The sequence below is a fragment of the Vulpes lagopus genome, chromosome X (genome assembly GCF_018345385.1).
Source record: "Vulpes lagopus strain Blue_001 chromosome X, ASM1834538v1, whole genome shotgun sequence".
NCBI lineage: Eukaryota > Metazoa > Chordata > Mammalia > Carnivora > Canidae > Vulpes > Vulpes lagopus.
The window spans coordinates 55,263,719-55,280,814 of record NC_054848.1 but is presented as its reverse complement, the minus strand read 5'-3'; the positions used below and the strand labels follow the sequence as shown (position 1 = coordinate 55,280,814).

Sequence of the window (17,096 nt, the reverse complement as noted above, 5' to 3'; positions counted from 1 at the left end):
GCACCTTACGGCATGCCAGGCACTGTGCTACATGTTTATAGTCTGTCATTTTATCTTCATAACTACCTTGGTAAGGGTGGTTTTATTTGGTTAAAATAAGGAAACTAAGACTCAGAATTCTAAGTTAGGTAGCAAGCCCCAAGGCAAGTGGTAGAACCTAAAGGAATGCTTTATGACAAAAGACCATAATTGTCATTACTGGCAATAATTACTGAGGAAAATCCATCAAAGTTCCCATGTTCTGAGTTCCACTCATATCTACCCCTGCCACCCTTTGATATCATCAACTTTGAACAGATCTCTCCATAGCACTTCCTGCCTGCTATCCCTTACCTCTCAATTAGCTGTTTCCCCAGGACGATCTTGGTCCCTTCAACCTTGATAAGTTCTTCATTATCATTATGAATGACTGTCTTTTCCAACTCCTCCTCCTGCTCCTCTGTCATGGCAACAGGATTGGAAGGTGGAGCATTTGTTTGATAGTAGAGGGGGCAGAATTTGTTTGTCCTCATGTGCCCAATGGCACCACAAGCTCCACATTTCAGCTGCGAAAGAAAAAGTATCAACGTGTCAGAGGTAAACAGGCTGCCTAATGTTTGCTTTACAAAATACATACAAGGCAGGTGCTGAACTTTTGTTTTAACATAACTATTATACACCTTTCAACGAGAAGCCACTTGACAAAAGAGCTTGTATGGAAATGACAATTCAAAATAAAATGCAATCCAGAGACTGGATTCCTCTGGTGAGGAAGAACAGGGAGACAATTTCCACTCTCAAGTCAAGTTGTAGAGTATGAAAATGTTAAATATGCAGGAGAAAGTCTGTTGGAAGCTGAAGACTGTATTCAGCAGCACAGGCAGCCAAGCATAGGTGTATTTTCAGTCCCAAGGAAAAGGTTCAATAATACCAAGTTTCCGTCTCAGTTTTGCAACTGACCTCAGTTTCAGCTGTAATATGAGGTCAACTGTATATTTATATCATATATAAGAAAGCAACTTGAAAATATTTAATCACCTCAGTACATGTTACCACCAGCTTACATTTGCTGAGAATTTTATAGTTTATAAAGTACCTCCCATGCATTATATCACTCCAACAACACTATGAAACAGCTACCATTTCATAAAAGAAAAAACAGGTATAGTGGTAAAGGTTAAGGTCATAGAGCTACTAAATGGCAGAACCAGAACCTGAAGCCAGATCTGTTTCCAAAATCATGGTTCTCTCCACTATACCACAGTGTCCTCTTTTTATGGTGTACATTATAGTTACCTTGTATAGTAATGTCTGGAATCCTACTTAAGTTATGGAAAGCAACCTGTACTGGTAATTTTTTCTGTTGCCTCTTTTAATATGCACAATTTTAAAAGGATGTATGTGTGTATGTATACACACATACACAAAAGTGCACATTAAAAAAAATCTATCTCGGGCAGCCCTGGTGGCCCAGGGGTTTAGTGCCGCCTTCAGCCCAGGGCGTGATCTGGAGACCCGGGATCGAGTCCCACGTCAGGCTCCCTGCATGGAGCCTGCTTCTCCCTCTGCCTGTGTCTCTGCCTCTCTCTCTCTGTCTCTCTCATGAATAAATAAATAAAATCTTCAAAAAAAATCTATCTCAGCCAAGCCTACCTCAACTCCTAGGAAATATTTCCAACGGATAAAGTATAAAATGACACCCAATGGCACCAGATTAGGTTGCTGGTACCAGTCACACTGGTACTGATAACACCTGAGTAGCCACACCAAATCAAACTAGATTTCCACAATACTGCCCTTATTCCTGGGTTAGGGAAGATGCCAAAAGCTAAGGGAAAAGGTATGCTTCCTTCCTTTGCCTTGTTAGCTATGGTCACACCACATTATATTTACTTTTAGATCAGGACGCTCCTTCATTTTTTTAGGCTTCTTCTCAGGAGGACCCTTAAGCTTCTCCTTTTCCTGATTCCGCTTGAGCCGCCTAAGTTGCTCTTGAATCCTCCGCCGTTCCTTTCGCATCTCTTCTCGATGCTGTTCATCAAAAAGGGCAAACTTTCGACTGAATAACAAGGGGGAAAATATCACGGGACTGTAAGCAAAGCCAAACCAAGATGACTGTCATGATAGCTAAACATCTCAGAACTAAAGTAATCCATCCAGCTAGAAATAAAAGGGACTACTTGGCATTCCCAACTCTCCCACTCATCAGCCTTCCACATGTAGAGAGGCATCTCTCTCAGAATAAGACTTTCTGAGTCATCCCTAAGCTTTTTGCCAACCAACCACAATGCAAAGGACCCAGGCTGAACTGAAAACAGGCCTTTATTTTGTAGCAAATTTGAAATTCTCCCTGTGATTTGGCTCTGTAAGAACCCAAAGACCTAAATAAAGGCATGCAACCAACACAGACCTTCAACTTCCAACTGTACAGAATCCAGTCACTAAAACTCAAGCACCTACCTCATCCTCTTTCCCCATCACTTTTATCATCCTCCCTATCATAATGGAAAGTGTTGAGTCACACTCACATGAATTCCTCATCTTTTGTGGTCCGTATGCGCACATAGGCATCAATGACAGCAGGCTTTCGGACTGTCTCACAGCGAACATACTCTTTCCCTTCTTCATCTCGAAATGTGCGATAAATTTTGAGACAACGGCCAGTGGCAGAAGAGTTAAGGCTAGTCACAGAAGCTGTATCATCATCTCTGTGATTGTTTCCTGATGCTGCAGAACCTGCTGCTGCAAGGCAGAAAGAGATTTCCACACATTCCCCCTACCACTCAAATGGTCATTTTCCTGGGTTTGAGTGGAGACCTCGAAGCTCAACATGCTACAGAAGTACCATTCTACAGAAAGTATCAATATCACGACCAGGCCCAAAATATACCAATTTGTCCTTTCCTGACTTCATTTTACCACTGCCACTGTTCCCATTTTCCAAAGTGCACGAAGTTCTGAAAGGAACTCAAAGAACTATGTTTGTTATAGCGGACAGAAAAATAGCAGCTGTATTCTGATTCCTCTGAGTAGCAAAAGGAGAAAGTCCAAGTAGCAAGTAGTTGATCATTTTAAAGAAAAGCACCAAAGGGAAAAGTGGTGCCAACAAGTCCCAAGTCTTAAGGCCTAGATTATGCCTCTCAAACTTTAACATGAATGAATAGGATCCACCTGAGGATTCTCATCAGACTAGATTCCAATTCAGCAGAGTTTGGGGTAAGGCCTGAGAAGCTGCATTTCTAATGAGCTCCTGTGTGATGTAGATCCTGCTGGTAGGACCATACTGATGAAAAGACTTTATCACATCTTTAACAAAGTAGTCAGAACACAAAATTTTACAAAGTTTTTATAGAGAGGAGGAAACAAAGGAAAAGACTACTAGGAGTGAGAACAGTTTTAAGCCTCCATCTTCAGCCTCTATCCTCTCTCTCATAGTATCTATATCCAGGTTTTCATTTGTCTGCCTGACATCTACACTGGAAGTATCACGGGGACCTCTAACTCCACACATTACATCTTCCCTTCTCACATCTGCTTCTTTCTCTGAAATTTACTACTTTAATCAATGGTACCACCACCTTTCTGGCAAGCCCAGAGTGAAACTTTAAGGCCACCTTGATTTTTCACCTCTTTTCATTTCCAATATCCATATCCCAAACTAGTTCAGGCCCTTATAATCCCCACTCTCAACTTCCACAATTTTTCGTTGGTGATTTTTAACTCCTTTTAGGATCTAGGACTCCTCTGAAAATCTTCTGAAAGTCGGGGATCTTCTCAGAAAAGGCACATTTGCACAGAATTTTACATATGATTTCAGAGGGTTCAAGAGCCTCCAAATTCACCCACAACATCTGTTTTTAATAACTCTTACCCTCTAGGATAAATGATCAGAAAGCTCACTTGATATACAGCACTGATAGCCCTGGCTTGGACAAGCCTAATATGGACAAAGGCAACAGTGGATTGCCAGCGTCTCTTCAATCTGTGCCTCCTGACAAACCTACAGTTTGGTTTGCAGTAACCTCTCTACCTCATCTACAGGCTTTTCTCCACTCATCCCCTACTTCTTCCTTCTCCAGCTCTGGTTCAGTTATTAGTCTGCAATTATTTATACTTTTTTGATCCTTCTCTTTCTTGACTGTGAAATCACTACCCTCACCCAGTAGCATCCGCTGCAGTTCCTTCCGCTCCTGCTCCTCTCGTTCACGTGACAGCTGAGAGCTGGTTTTCTTATTCTGCAACATGTTCTCAATGTTCTTTCCCATTTCTTCAAAGTCACTGTCTTCGGCTGAGCTGCTGTCTGTGTCAGTTGATAATATTTCAGTTGATGACAAAACCCTAAAAAGAGAAAAAACAATGTTAAAAATTAAGATGAGGGGAAACATGAAAGAATGTAAAGAGCTGAAGAAATATGGCTTTAGGCAACAATAGGAAATTGGGAAATCAGCCTTAAAAAGGAATACCCCAAATCCATTAAGACATGAGGGCCTTAACAGAAAAGCTTTACAAAGTTTTCCTAGACATCTCTCAACAAGGCAAGTTTGAAACATGAAATAGCACAGCAACTCTTGCAAAATTCCTAGAGAAAAAAAATCCTAGAGAAAGCCTGAGAAATACATCAGCACATTGATTATTTTTAACAGAGCATTACCAGCCTCTCACAAGTAAGCCTTCAGAAAAAACAATTCACTGTCCCCTATCACCACTCACAAAAGTTGCCATGGAACCTAGAGTATCTCTTGCCAATGCATAACCTTTGCCAAGATGCTCTGAAAGGAATAGGTATTCTTGCAGTATTATGAACAGACACCACCCTGAAATCTCAGATACCTAACCACCTCCTCTTTATTATAATATAGTGTCTGGGATCCCTCCCCTTTCCAGCTTGGATTTGCTGCAGCACTAAAACAACACACTTGTTCTGTAGATCAAAGATGCGCTGACATTCCTCTTTGTAACGCTCTTGATGCTCAGCCACAGAAAACCTTGATCCACGGGCAAATTTACTCATGGGCCCCTCTCCCGAGCGGGCTTGCTCTGTTGACATTGTGCGTACCACATCAATCACTTCCCAGCGGGACAGCTTTTTAATCTATGAGAGAGACAGACACAAATATATATACCTAAATCATCAGAGATTTCAATAAATAAATAAACCAAGGCATGCACTTAGAGAGCCAGACCAAAAAATATATATATATATATATCACCCAACGCAGGTTAAACAGAAAGCTTGGAGAAAGCTAACTCCTGAAAAAGTGCCCAAGATCCAGTATACTACAACCGATACCACAAAATTATTCAGATAGTTCCTTGCATCTGCCTCCTTGGTTTTCTCTCTATATACACAGCCCCTAGGAGACTCAAGTCGTCCTCTTCCACACTCACCTCTTCCTCAGGCACACCAAATTTACGTAGGAGCTGCTTGGCATTTTTTAGTGAGAGGCGACGGAGATCTGCATCTGTTCCTGTCACTGTCTTCTTCACTGGCTGAGGCTCCTTATCATCCTACCTCAAACATGAAACAAAACAGGCAAGAACTGTAATAAGCTGAACTCCTTATAGTAGGCACCTAAGCCATTCTGTCAACCTAAGTGTTTTCCAGATCCTCCAGCCCATTCACCTCCACTCCTAATCTCCCTTTCTTCTTCCCTTGATTTTTAGCTTCTAGGATCTCAGATAGTCTCACCTTCTGCTGTGTTGGTTTGTTTGGAATCTTGACATAGGAGAATCCTTCACCACACCCTGTGGGATCTGCCACCCCAGTCACCTCCAAGAGACACTTGCCCTTCATGGCAGCAATGAAAGCCCTTGTGGTGTTCCAAGGAGCAGTGCGAACCTGAGATATAGAGAAAAATTCTAAGGGCTGTGGGAAACATTTGCTCTATGTGTAGCCAATTCTTAGAGGTAGGAATAATTACAATCACGTAGATTTTATGCTTTCTTAAATTATCCACAAAGATCAATAGTTGTATAAAGCTGCCCAGTACTCAGCTTACTCTTCCTCCCCCCATGGTACTTATGATATTAAATAGAAATCAAGATCTCAACCAGTGTAAGGAGGAATATGTGGAAGAGCAGTACCCTTTAGCCCCATATCACTTGGGATATATTGAGAGTTCTCAGAGACAGTGTTGCCCCACCCTCATGATGCTCAAAGAGGTTGATGATGCATTTGACTGCCCAATTGCTCAAAAGGCTTTTTTAGAATAGCCAATATATTCTAAAATTAAATAATAAGCATGTTTTGCAAAGTAGCAGCTTTAACCCCAGGTCCATTTCTACCTCTGCCACTGGTTTGGTCAAAAATGTCTGTCCTCTTCTGGGGAGAAGTCCTCTCCTGGGACCCTGAATAGTATTTTACTGACCCCTCAAAATAATCAGGCAATTTTTTTTAAAAAAAGATTTTATTTATTCACAAGAGACACAGAGAAATACACAGGCAGAGGAGGAAGTAAGCTCTCTGCAGGGAGCCTGACACAGTACTCAATCCCAGGACCCTGGGATCATGACCTGAGCCAAAGGCAGATTCTCAACCACTGAGCCACCCAGGTGCCCCAATGAGGGAATTAAGACAAGAGGAATGTGCTTGTCCACACAGACCAGTTAAGAATATACACAATTAGCTAAAAAATGGCCAATTCTCTATTCAAGATTCAATCTCAAAGGTTATTTGACAAAATCTTTACTTTTTGAAATTCTTAGACATCCACTCATTTTCTACTCCAACCTCAAAAGAACACAACGATGCTTCTTCATTCATTCAGTTTGACCTCATTTACAATCATTCAATGATTTTAACAAATATTTATTGAACACCTAACACACATGCCAGGCACTACTTTCTCATGGACCTCACATTTGTGAGGAAGAGACAAATAACCAACCAAATTTAATACTACACGATCAATGCATTGACAGCAAAGTAAAATGTGTTACATATACATAAAGAAAAGGGATGCCTGGGTGGCTCAGTGGTTAAGCCTCTGCTTTCAGCTCAGGGCATGATCCTGGAGTCCCGGGATCAAGTCCTACATCGGGCTCCCTGCATAGAGCTTGCTTCTCCCTCTGCCTGTGTCTCTACTCTGTGTGTGTGTGTGTCTCTCATGAGTAAATAAATAAAATCTTTAAAAAAAAGTGTTACATGCACATAAAGAAGAGAAAAATGATAATCCAATATGAATGAATGGTGGGAGTGAGGGCAGGAATCAGGGTAAGCTTCCAACGAAATATAAATTATAGATGAAGGTAGGATGGTAGAAGAGTGGCAAGAAAATATTCTAGGCAGAGGGAAAAACCGTTGTAAAATCCCAGGAGGCAACAGAAAGAAATTTGGGAACTGAATGAACTTTATTATGTTTGGAGCTTAGAGTACAAGATGGGCAGGGACAGATGAGAGGTGGTTAGAGTTATATATAAGACCCAAATAAAAAAAAAAAAAAAGACCCAAATCATGTAGCACCTTGTAAATCATGTGAAAAGCTTCTAAGAGAAGTGAGGATCCAAAGAAGTCTTTGTGAAAGAAAGTCAGAGGATCACATTTTTGTTTTAAATTCTTATTTTAAAAGGTCATTCAATTTTCTAAAAAATGGTGTTGGAATAATTGGACATTCATATGCAAGAAAAAGAACCTTAATCTATACCTTGCACTCTACACAAAAATTAACTCAAAATGATCTAAACATAAGATCTAGAACAACAAACCTTTTAGAAGAAAGCATAAAAGAAAACCTTCGCATCCTTGAGTTAGATAAAAGTTTCTTAGACGTATCAAAACCCCAAGTAACAGAGAAAACTGACAATTTGGATTTCTGTTCTTCGAAAAAAACACTGTTAAAACAATTAAAAGACAAGCCACAGGCTGGGAGAAAATCTTCATAAATCACATACCTGATAAAGAGTCAGACCTAGAATACGTAGTCAGACCTAGAATACATAGAGAACTCTCAAAACTCAGTAAGAAGAAAATAAGCAACCAACTAAAAATAAAAGTGGGCTAAAGAGATAAACAGACACTTGATCAAAGATGATGTCTGGATGATATATAAGCACATGAAAAGATGCTAAACACCCTTAGCCTTTAGGGAAATGCAAATTAAAACTGCAGTGAAAGACCATTTCATATCTGACAGGAGAGCCATAATAGTAATAATAAAAAAAGAAAAATAACAAGTGTTGACAAGGATGTGGAAAAACTGGAACCTTACACAATGCTAATAAGAATGTAAAAATAATGCAGTCATGGTGGAAAACAGTCTGGTGGTTCCTTCAAAGATTAAACAGGGGCCCCTTGGTGGTTCAGTCAGTTAAACATCTGCCTTTGGTTCAGGTCACAATCTCAGAGTCCTGAGATCAAGCCCCATGTCAGGCTCCCTGCTTAGCAGGGAGTCTGCTTCTCTCCCTCTCTGCCTCCCTACTCAGGCTTTCTTTAATAAATAAAATATTTTTAAAAAACTGAAACAATTACTATATAACCCAGTAATTCTACTTTTAGGTATTTAACCAAGAAAAAAGGAAAAACATCTAAATATTTATACATGAATATTGATAGCAACTTTATTCATAATAGCCAAAAACTGGGAACGGCCAAAATGTCCTTTGGTAGGTGGTTAGCTAAACTGCGGTATATGCACATTATAGAGTGCTATATGGCAATACAAAAAACAAACGATCAATAACCTGGATAAATCTCAACGTAATAGTAGTGAAAGAAGGAATATGTACTTCCAACAAATGAAAATAGAATATCCACATGCAAAATAATGAAGCTGGACCTTTACCTTATGCCATATACAAAAATTAACTCACAATGGATCAAAGACCTAAGTGTAAAAATTAAAAATATAAAACTCTCAGATGAAAAACTCTCAGAGGAAAAACTTCATGACACTGGATTTGGTAATGATTTCTTGGATATGGAACCAAATGCACAAGCAACTGAGGTAAAATTAGATACACTGGTCTGCATCTCAATAAAAAAACTCTGCATCAAAGGACACAATAGAATGAAAACGCAACCTTGGGAGAAAATATTTGCACAGCATGTATCTGATGAGAGATTATTAATATAAAAGGTTTATCTCATCTTTACTAATATAAAGAATTCCTACAACTCAACAACAGGAACCAAACTGATTCAAATATGGGCAAAGGACTTGAATAGATCATTCTCAGAAGATACACAAATGTTCAATAAGTACATGAAAAGATGGCTCAACATAACTAATCATGAGGGAAATGCAAATCAAAATCATAATAAGATACCACCTCACAACCATTAGGATGGCTACTATCAAAAAATAATAAATAACAAGTGTTGGCAAGAGTGCGGAGAAATTGAAATTCTTATATACCACTGGTAGGAATGTAAAATGCTGCAGCTGCTTTAAAAAAAAAAAAAAGGGGGGGGGGGCAGCCCGGGTGGCTCAGCAGTTTAGCACCGCCTTCGGTCCAGGGTGTGATCCTGGGGACCCGGGATCAGGTCCTGCATCAGGCTCCCTGCATGGAGCCTGCTTCTCTCTCTGCCTGTGTCTCTGCCTCTCTCTCTCTCATGAATAAAAAACAAACAAACAAAAAAAACCCCAAAAAAACTAAAAAACTCAAAATAGAACTACCAGGTGATCCAGTAATCCACTTTTGGACATATATGCAAAAGAACAGAAAGAATTTTGAAGAGATATTTGCACACCCATCTTCACAGAAGCACTAGTCACAATAGCCAAGAAGTAGGAGCAACCCAAATGTCCATCAATGGATGAATGGATAAGCAAAATGTGGAATATACACACAGTAGAATATTATTCAGCTTTTAAAAGGAAGGAAATTATGATATATGCTACAACATGGATGAACTTTGAGGATATCATGCTGGATAAAATAAACTAGTCACATAAAAACAATACTGTAGGATTCCACTTAGGGAAGTACCTAGAGTAGTAAATTTTATAGACAGAAAGTAGAATTGTGGCTGTAGAGGCTGGGAGAGGAAGGAATGGAGACTTGTCGTTTAATGGGTAATAGAGTTCCAGCTTTGCAAGATGAAAAGAGTGCTGGAGATTGGTTATATAGCAGTGTGAACGTACCTAATGTTACTGAATTGTACACTTAAAAGTTAAGATGGCAAATTTTGTTATGTATATTTTATCACAGTTAAAAAAAAAGGTACATGCTGTATGAGTCCATTTATCTAAAACGCTAGAAAATGTGAACTAATCTATAGTGACAAACATCAGTGGTTGTCAGGGCACAAGGAAGGTGGAGAGAAGGGAGGAGACAGGAGAAAGGAACTCCAAAGGAGTACAAAGAAACATTTGTGGGTGACAGATACATTCACTATCTTGTTAAGATGATTCACAGGTATAAACATACATCACAACATATCAAATAGCACACTTTAAATGTGCTGCTTATAGTATCAATCTTACCTCAATAAAACTGTTTTTTTTTAAAGGATAAATGGGGAAAAAATAAATTAACAAAAAAGACTAAGTGGGATGTACCCTAATAAAAATTAACGTAAAAAAAATTAAATTAAATTAAAAAAAATTAACGTAAAGCCAGGGCACCTTAGTGGCTCAGTTGGTTGAGCATCCATCCAACTCTTGATTTCAGCTCAGGTCATGATCTCAGGGTTGTGGGATCGAGCCCCACATTAGGCTCCACACTCAGAATGGAGTCTACTTGAGATTCTGTCACTCTGCTCACCCCCCACCCAGCCCGTGTGTACATGGCTCTCTCTCTCTCAAATAAATATATTAACTAGCTTAAAAAAATTACAGTAGGGATGCCTGGGTGGCTCAGTGGTTGAGCGTCTGCCTTTGACTCAGGGCGTGATCCTGGGATCCCGGGATTGAGTCCCCCGAAGGCTTCCTGCATGGAGCCTGCTTCTCCCTCTGCCTATGTCTCTGCCTTTCTCAATCTGTGTCTCTTATGAATAAATAAACAAAACCTTTAAAAAAAATTAGAGTAAAGCCTTACTTCATCATCAATCTTCATCTGGAAATCTTCCTCATTTTCTTCTTCTGGAGCAAAAAAGGACTTCTCACCATAGCCAGCATCCTGGAAGAGCACAAATCTAAGCATAAACCAATCAACACACTGGAAAACACAAAGTACAAGTTTCAATAAATACCAAGAACAAAATATCAAAGTATATTTTTGCATAGAGAATGGATTCTGTAAAGTCTTCACTATATCTGTCCCCATTCTACATCCTTGGACTATCAGAAAATATATTTTGTTTCAGGGAACTTGCCAGCTGATGTGTGGATAGTTAAGGACCATTAGGAAAGCTAAGTAGAGACACTCGTCACTGCAGACTCATGAACTCAGGTGTATACCTGTGCTCTCTCACCCTGGCTAGACCTTTCCTGTTTGGGCCTGAGAAGGATACTGTGCTTCTCTAAAGCACATGTCCAGCACCATCATCTCTGCCCATTTGGAAGGCTCTGGAAAACAACTGAGAAGTATTTTCCCTGTTTACATACCTGTCTTGTAAAGAACAAGTCACCACCCAAGTGGACGAAACAATATGCCCTGAGTCCCACATTAAGCCTTCCCACTACTATTTAGTTCCACTATAATTTTCCTCAGAACCAATATACACAGAGTACCTCATGGCCTGAATTTTTGAGTAACTGGTTAATAATCTAGTAACCATCGTTTCTAAGCCAGTGAGGATAGTCTTCATCCTCATCTCTCTGACACGAATCCACGAGCAAAGGCAAGGCCAAGAGGAAGGTGTTCACCTTCAGTCGCTGCTCTGCAGCTATCATGCTGTAATAAGCACAGCACTGCTCTGGAGACACCATAGCTCTGATCTCCTCTTCAGTTGGTAAACGAAAATCTGACTTCAGCACCCACCAGTTTGAGTCCATCCCTAGAAAAAGTAGAGAGAATGAGACCATTTTGATACCCAAAGGCCCTTCCCCTGACAGCAACAAGGATAACAAACCAAGACTGAATCAAGCAATCTCCCAGAAGGTTTAGCCAGTTAGCCTGCCTACCAAAGAAAACTTCTGCTGCTATGTTTCCTATACCTTGTGACATCCAACATACAATAAACTTCCTGGAAGGAGAAAATCAAAAAGCAATCACAGCCTCCATAATTAAAGATTTACTACTTCCTTCTTTTGATGACTCTCAATTTCTAATTCTGTGAGCTGTATGTTGATCCTTTCATTGAAAGCCAGAGTTCCTTTCTTAGAGAAAGAGAAAACAAATATTTAGTCACAATTCATGACCTGTGCGTTTGAAGTCAGCGCAGAGCTTTAGCCTCTTGCGGATGCTACTTTCTGAGTGAGAAGGAAAGGCTTTTTTTATATCTTCCATTCGGATCCGCCTTGGCCGATCTTTACTCTTCCAGAAGAGGCGGTAAATAAAAACCTGCCAAACAAATCCAATGTTTTTCATCTGGCAAAGTAAAGGATAAAAGTCCTTGCCAGGACTCCTTCCCCTGCTAAGCCCCTATGTATTTTGATCTTTCCTGATGTGCCCCCCAAATCCACATACCCTGTTATATGCATCCTGACCCACCTCCCTATTCTGTCATTCTTACCTGGAGAAAGTCTCGAATATGTGTATTAGCTCTTTTGGAGTTGGGCCCAGGAACTTCAAACAAGGGGCATTGCTGGCCGACCACAAAAATATCCACTAACTCCCGAATGTAGTAACCTTGTCTTGTCCGAATAATAAGGAAGTCAGTTTCTGGCATCTTATGAAGATAAATTGGGGCACGAAAGAGATTGTTCTCAAATGCCTAACAAAAGTAAAAATACAAAAATTATATACAGAGAAGCCCTAGGAAATTTAGTCAACTGAGAAAGGAAAATGAAGCTTATTTGCTCTCCATCCCCATAATGCCATCTAAAATCTATCCAGTAATATAAACAAATTAGAATATGGAATGTCAAACAGGATTAGAAAGTAATTTTTAAAAAAAGGTAATTTTTTACCCACTGGCTATCTTTAAGAGTCAGTAGTAGGGAAATCACAGGATTTGGATTCAGATGATAATGACTCTGCTACTCACTGAATGTCAGATAAGTTATTTAATATCTCTGAAATTAATTGTCCTCATCTATATCTATATCTATAGATATTTAAAAATGTCTATACCTTGCAGAATTGCTATGCTTATATATGAAAATCACTTTATAAACTAACAAGTATATATTATTACCCTAGACCCCAGCATAGCTCCTGTCATAATACAAGTAAGATCAAAACATTTGTTTTTTTTAAAGATTTAATTTATTTAATTTATTTAATTTATTTATTTATTTATGAAAGACAGAGAGAGAGAGAGAGAGAGAGAGAGGGAGGCTGAGACACAGGCAGAGGGAGAAGCAGGCTCCATGCAGGGGAGCCCAATGTGGGACTCAATTCCGGGACTCCAGGATCACACCCTGGGGCAAAGGCAGGTGCTAAACCACTGAGCCACCCAAGGATCCCCCAAAACATTTGTTAAATAAAACGACAAAAACAAAAATTAGTGGAGTAGAAACTGTGCTAGAAAAAAAACAGACTAAACACACAGGACAGAAACATCTGAGCTTGTTTAAGCAGCAGCCAGATGGGGACCAATCAAACCTGTGACTTGAAGGAAAGACTTCTCAGAAAATCAGAAAGGAGGACAGAAGAGAGACAAATCTTCAACATATGGATATGAATAGAAAATTCTAAGTGTGGGAGAAAAAAAAGAAAATTCTAAGTGTGAAATGGAGAGAAAAACAAAATTACACAAGATAAAAATGAGGATCTTTAAGAGGCTATAAAAGTAACCACAAGGGACACCTGGGTGGCTCTGTGGTTGGGCGCTTGCCTTTGGCTCAGGTCACGATCCCGGGATTTGGGATCGAGTCCCACATCGGGCTCCCTGCAAGGAGCCTGCTTCTCCCTCTGCCTGTGTCTCTGCCTCTCTCTCTCAGTCTGTGTCTCTCATGAATAAATAAATAAATAAATATTTTTTAAAAAGTAGCCACAAAAGAAAGGGAGGGATTGGTAGAAAATCTCAACAGAAGGTTACAGGGAGAGAAATGCCAGCAGTCTAAAGATGCTTTGGGAGAATAAGCAACAGTATTAATAGAATACACTAGCTATGAGAGGAGGCAAAGTGGTTAAGCCTACCAAGAGAAATGAAGTGGAGGACAAAACAAAACAAAACAAAACAAAAAAAAACAAAAAAAAAAAAAACAAGGGAGGAGAGTGCTAGAGATGTCCTCACATCATTTGCACATATCTATACTTGCCTTTAACACGTAAAAGCTAGACTACCAGAGGGCCTCTCTATGCCCATCAGAACAGAAAGGGGAGGGGGCACACTTCACTATGGCTAGGGACTGTAAATGGCACACTTCAGGCGTGCTTTAGTACTCAAAATGACCATGACTAATACAATCAAAACCTGCCAATTCTGCAGATACAAATTAAATATTAAGTCACTACAGTAAATGATTAATCCCAGGTTGACTTTCGAATGCCACCCAGATGTTTCTGACTTCGTACCAGTGTGTGTTTTCAAAAAACTATTTTTTTAAAGATTTTATTTTTTCATGAGAGACACAGAGAGAGAGAGGCAGAGACACAGGCAGAGGGAGAAGCAGGCTCCATGCAGGAAGCCCGATGTGGGACTCGACCCCAGGACTCTGGGATCACGCCCTGAGCCAAAGGCAAATGCTCAATCGCTGAACCACCTAGGTGTCCCTTAAAAAACGATCTCAAATTTAGTTTACAAATAACATTATTAGGAGCAAGTTTTAATAAAAAGATCCAAAGAATGTTGGGGATTATAATCATTTGAGGATTACGCTGATCTTCCCCACAGTTGACTAAGGTACTACTCAATCAACTAGAATTGGTTCTTTCTGGGCTGACTAGCTCCTCACCTGTCAAGTTCCCTAGGAAAGAGTTAAAACAGGAAAGAATCCCTCACCTGCAGTAATTGACCAGGATGAAGAGAGCCTAGGAAAGGAGATGTATGACAGTAAACAGTTTCTCCATATTTACAATCTGGGGCCCCAGGATCTTTTCCAGGTTTCTAGATCAAACACAGAAGACCCACAATTACTATCACAGAATATAATCAATAAGCCTACACAAAATATTCCTTGAACTTTTACTAGTATTACTAAATACAAAGAAAATACTATTTCTTTTTCCCAAGAAATTTACAGTATAAAAAAAGACAAAATATATGTTTGCAGATTATTGCTGGATATCTAATTACAACTGTATTAATAACAAAGGTTTTCTGAGCAGAGACTCACCCGCTTATAATAGTTTTTTATCTTGGTTGCCATGCCAACCTGCATCATTAATGGTCCATTTTCCTCACTGTATTCTGCAAGAATAAGATCTCCATCTTTGCCTGTGAGGTCCTGAGGTGTGCGCATAAAAAACATCTCTCCACCACCAGAAGCTTGTCTCTCTTGTTCTCTCATCTGCCCAGAACAAAGAGAATACAGACCAGCTCCTGATGGGACAATAACTTCAAACTGATGAGACAATGACACCAAAAATGATTTTGCCTTCCTTTTTTTTTTAACTTCATGCAAAAATTTTCAAAAAGAAAGTTGACACTATGAACACTTAACTATCCCACCACCTAGATATAACTTTCTATTTTACCTTGTTTTATCTAAAACTATCTCTATAGATATTACTGAATCATTTTTGAAAGCTGCAGTCATCAAAAAAAAAAAGAAAGCTGCAGTCATCAGGACACTTCACTCTTAAGTATTTTCACATGCATCTCTTAAGAACAAGGACATTCTCCTAAATAACATCAATAACATTCTACCGCATCTGAGAAAAAAGCAATTCCCTAAAATCACCTAATATCCAGTCCATTTCCCCAGTTTGTACTCTAATGTCTTTTATAGCTGTTTTTTTTTCCTAACCAGAATTCAATCATACCTTAGCCTTCTTTTTGATGTGCTTCAGCAAGGGCTGGACTGAGTGGGGACCTGGCTGAGAGAGTGCCCCGAAGGAATATTTCTTCAGGGGTGGACGATGGAACTGCCGAAGTTTGATGGGCCCCATATGGGTAGGAAAGAAGGGCTGTCGTAATTCCACTGCAGGAATTGAGTGCTAAAGCAGGAAATAAGAGTTCAAATTAAATACGATCTCCAGCCTAGGCAAGATTTATCCATATCCTCTATCAAAACAAGGAAGTGGGTCCCATCCATCCTAGAAAAAATGTTACTTTTACCTGGATAATATTTCCTCCAAAGGTGCCTCGAAGACCCTGTTGCTTGGGGTAGTAATATTCATCATTGGAGAGATTCCATGGATCTTTCACTTCTGGCTGAGACATGTTCTAATGACAGGACATCAAATAAATCTTAGACTACCCTTCTCCATCACCTTTCTCTGTTCTTCTAAATGCCCTAAGTCCCTTTTCTCTTCACAGACCTGCTGTGGTTCCTCCTTGATGACCCCTGTTTTCCCTAAGAGAATTCGGCTCTTCTTCAGAGATGATTCTTTCTTATTTTCCTTGGAGGGGGAGTTAGAAGTGGCCTCTTCCTTTTCATCAGGAATTTCTAAGGATGAAACAAAAGTCACTCTGGAGATTCTATCCCTGAAGATTCACTTTTCCTACAGATATCTTTGTGCTTCCTAACCAGATGTCTCATCCCATCCTAGACAACTTCTAGTAGGTGATTCCCTCTAGCCCAAACTACACTCCTGGAATTTCAAAAGTACTACTTTTCAATATTCCTACATTATGAGTTTTCCCTAAGCAAAACAGAAATACTAGAAACTAAGAACCACAACTTTGCTCTCTCAAACTGCTACCTAAAAGTCCTAGTCTCTTTAATTTATTTTTTAAAGATTTTATTTATTTATTCACGAGAGACGCAGGCAGAAGGGGAAGCAGGCTCCATACATGGAGCCCGACATGGGACTTGATCCCAGGTCTCCAGGATCACACTCTGGGCTGAAGGCAGCGCTAAACCTCTCAGCCACCAGGGCTGGCATAATTTATTTGTTAAAGTAGACTCCACACCCAATGTGAGGCTTGAACTCACAACCCTGAGATCAAGAGCCACATACTCCACAGAATTGGCCAGCCAGGCACCTCCAAGAAGCTTCTAGTCTTGACCTTCCCAACCTTT

The 17,096-nt window shown here is 39.8% G+C and overlaps 1 protein-coding gene across 7 annotated transcripts in view; it reads right to left on the bottom strand.

Moving 5' to 3' along the window:
* TAF1 (TATA-box binding protein associated factor 1) overlaps nucleotides 1–17,096 on the bottom strand; it is a 72,080-nt gene that overhangs the window by 44,470 nt on the left and 10,514 nt on the right. For 6 of the 7 annotated variants that reach the window (XM_041740900.1, XM_041740903.1, XM_041740904.1 and 3 more), the window contains exons 10-25: nucleotides 16,393–16,520; nucleotides 16,190–16,297; nucleotides 15,895–16,068; nucleotides 15,246–15,419; nucleotides 14,912–15,016; nucleotides 12,536–12,736; nucleotides 12,222–12,363; nucleotides 11,727–11,857; nucleotides 10,957–11,037; nucleotides 5,669–5,818; nucleotides 5,368–5,487; nucleotides 4,896–5,071; nucleotides 4,139–4,317; nucleotides 2,508–2,721; nucleotides 1,873–2,038; nucleotides 334–545 (exon numbers count right to left, since the gene is read on the bottom strand). In XM_041740900.1, coding sequence (XP_041596834.1) covers nucleotides 334–545; nucleotides 1,873–2,038; nucleotides 2,508–2,721; nucleotides 4,139–4,317; nucleotides 4,896–5,071; nucleotides 5,368–5,487; nucleotides 5,669–5,818; nucleotides 10,957–11,037; nucleotides 11,727–11,857; nucleotides 12,222–12,363; nucleotides 12,536–12,736; nucleotides 14,912–15,016; nucleotides 15,246–15,419; nucleotides 15,895–16,068; nucleotides 16,190–16,297; nucleotides 16,393–16,520 — 2,461 coding nt within the window. The remainder of the gene's footprint in view (nucleotides 1–333; nucleotides 546–1,872; nucleotides 2,039–2,507; nucleotides 2,722–4,138; nucleotides 4,318–4,895; nucleotides 5,072–5,367; nucleotides 5,488–5,668; nucleotides 5,819–10,956; nucleotides 11,038–11,726; nucleotides 11,858–12,221; nucleotides 12,364–12,535; nucleotides 12,737–14,911; nucleotides 15,017–15,245; nucleotides 15,420–15,894; nucleotides 16,069–16,189; nucleotides 16,298–16,392; nucleotides 16,521–17,096) is intronic. The other variant, XM_041740901.1, reaches the window with a different exon arrangement.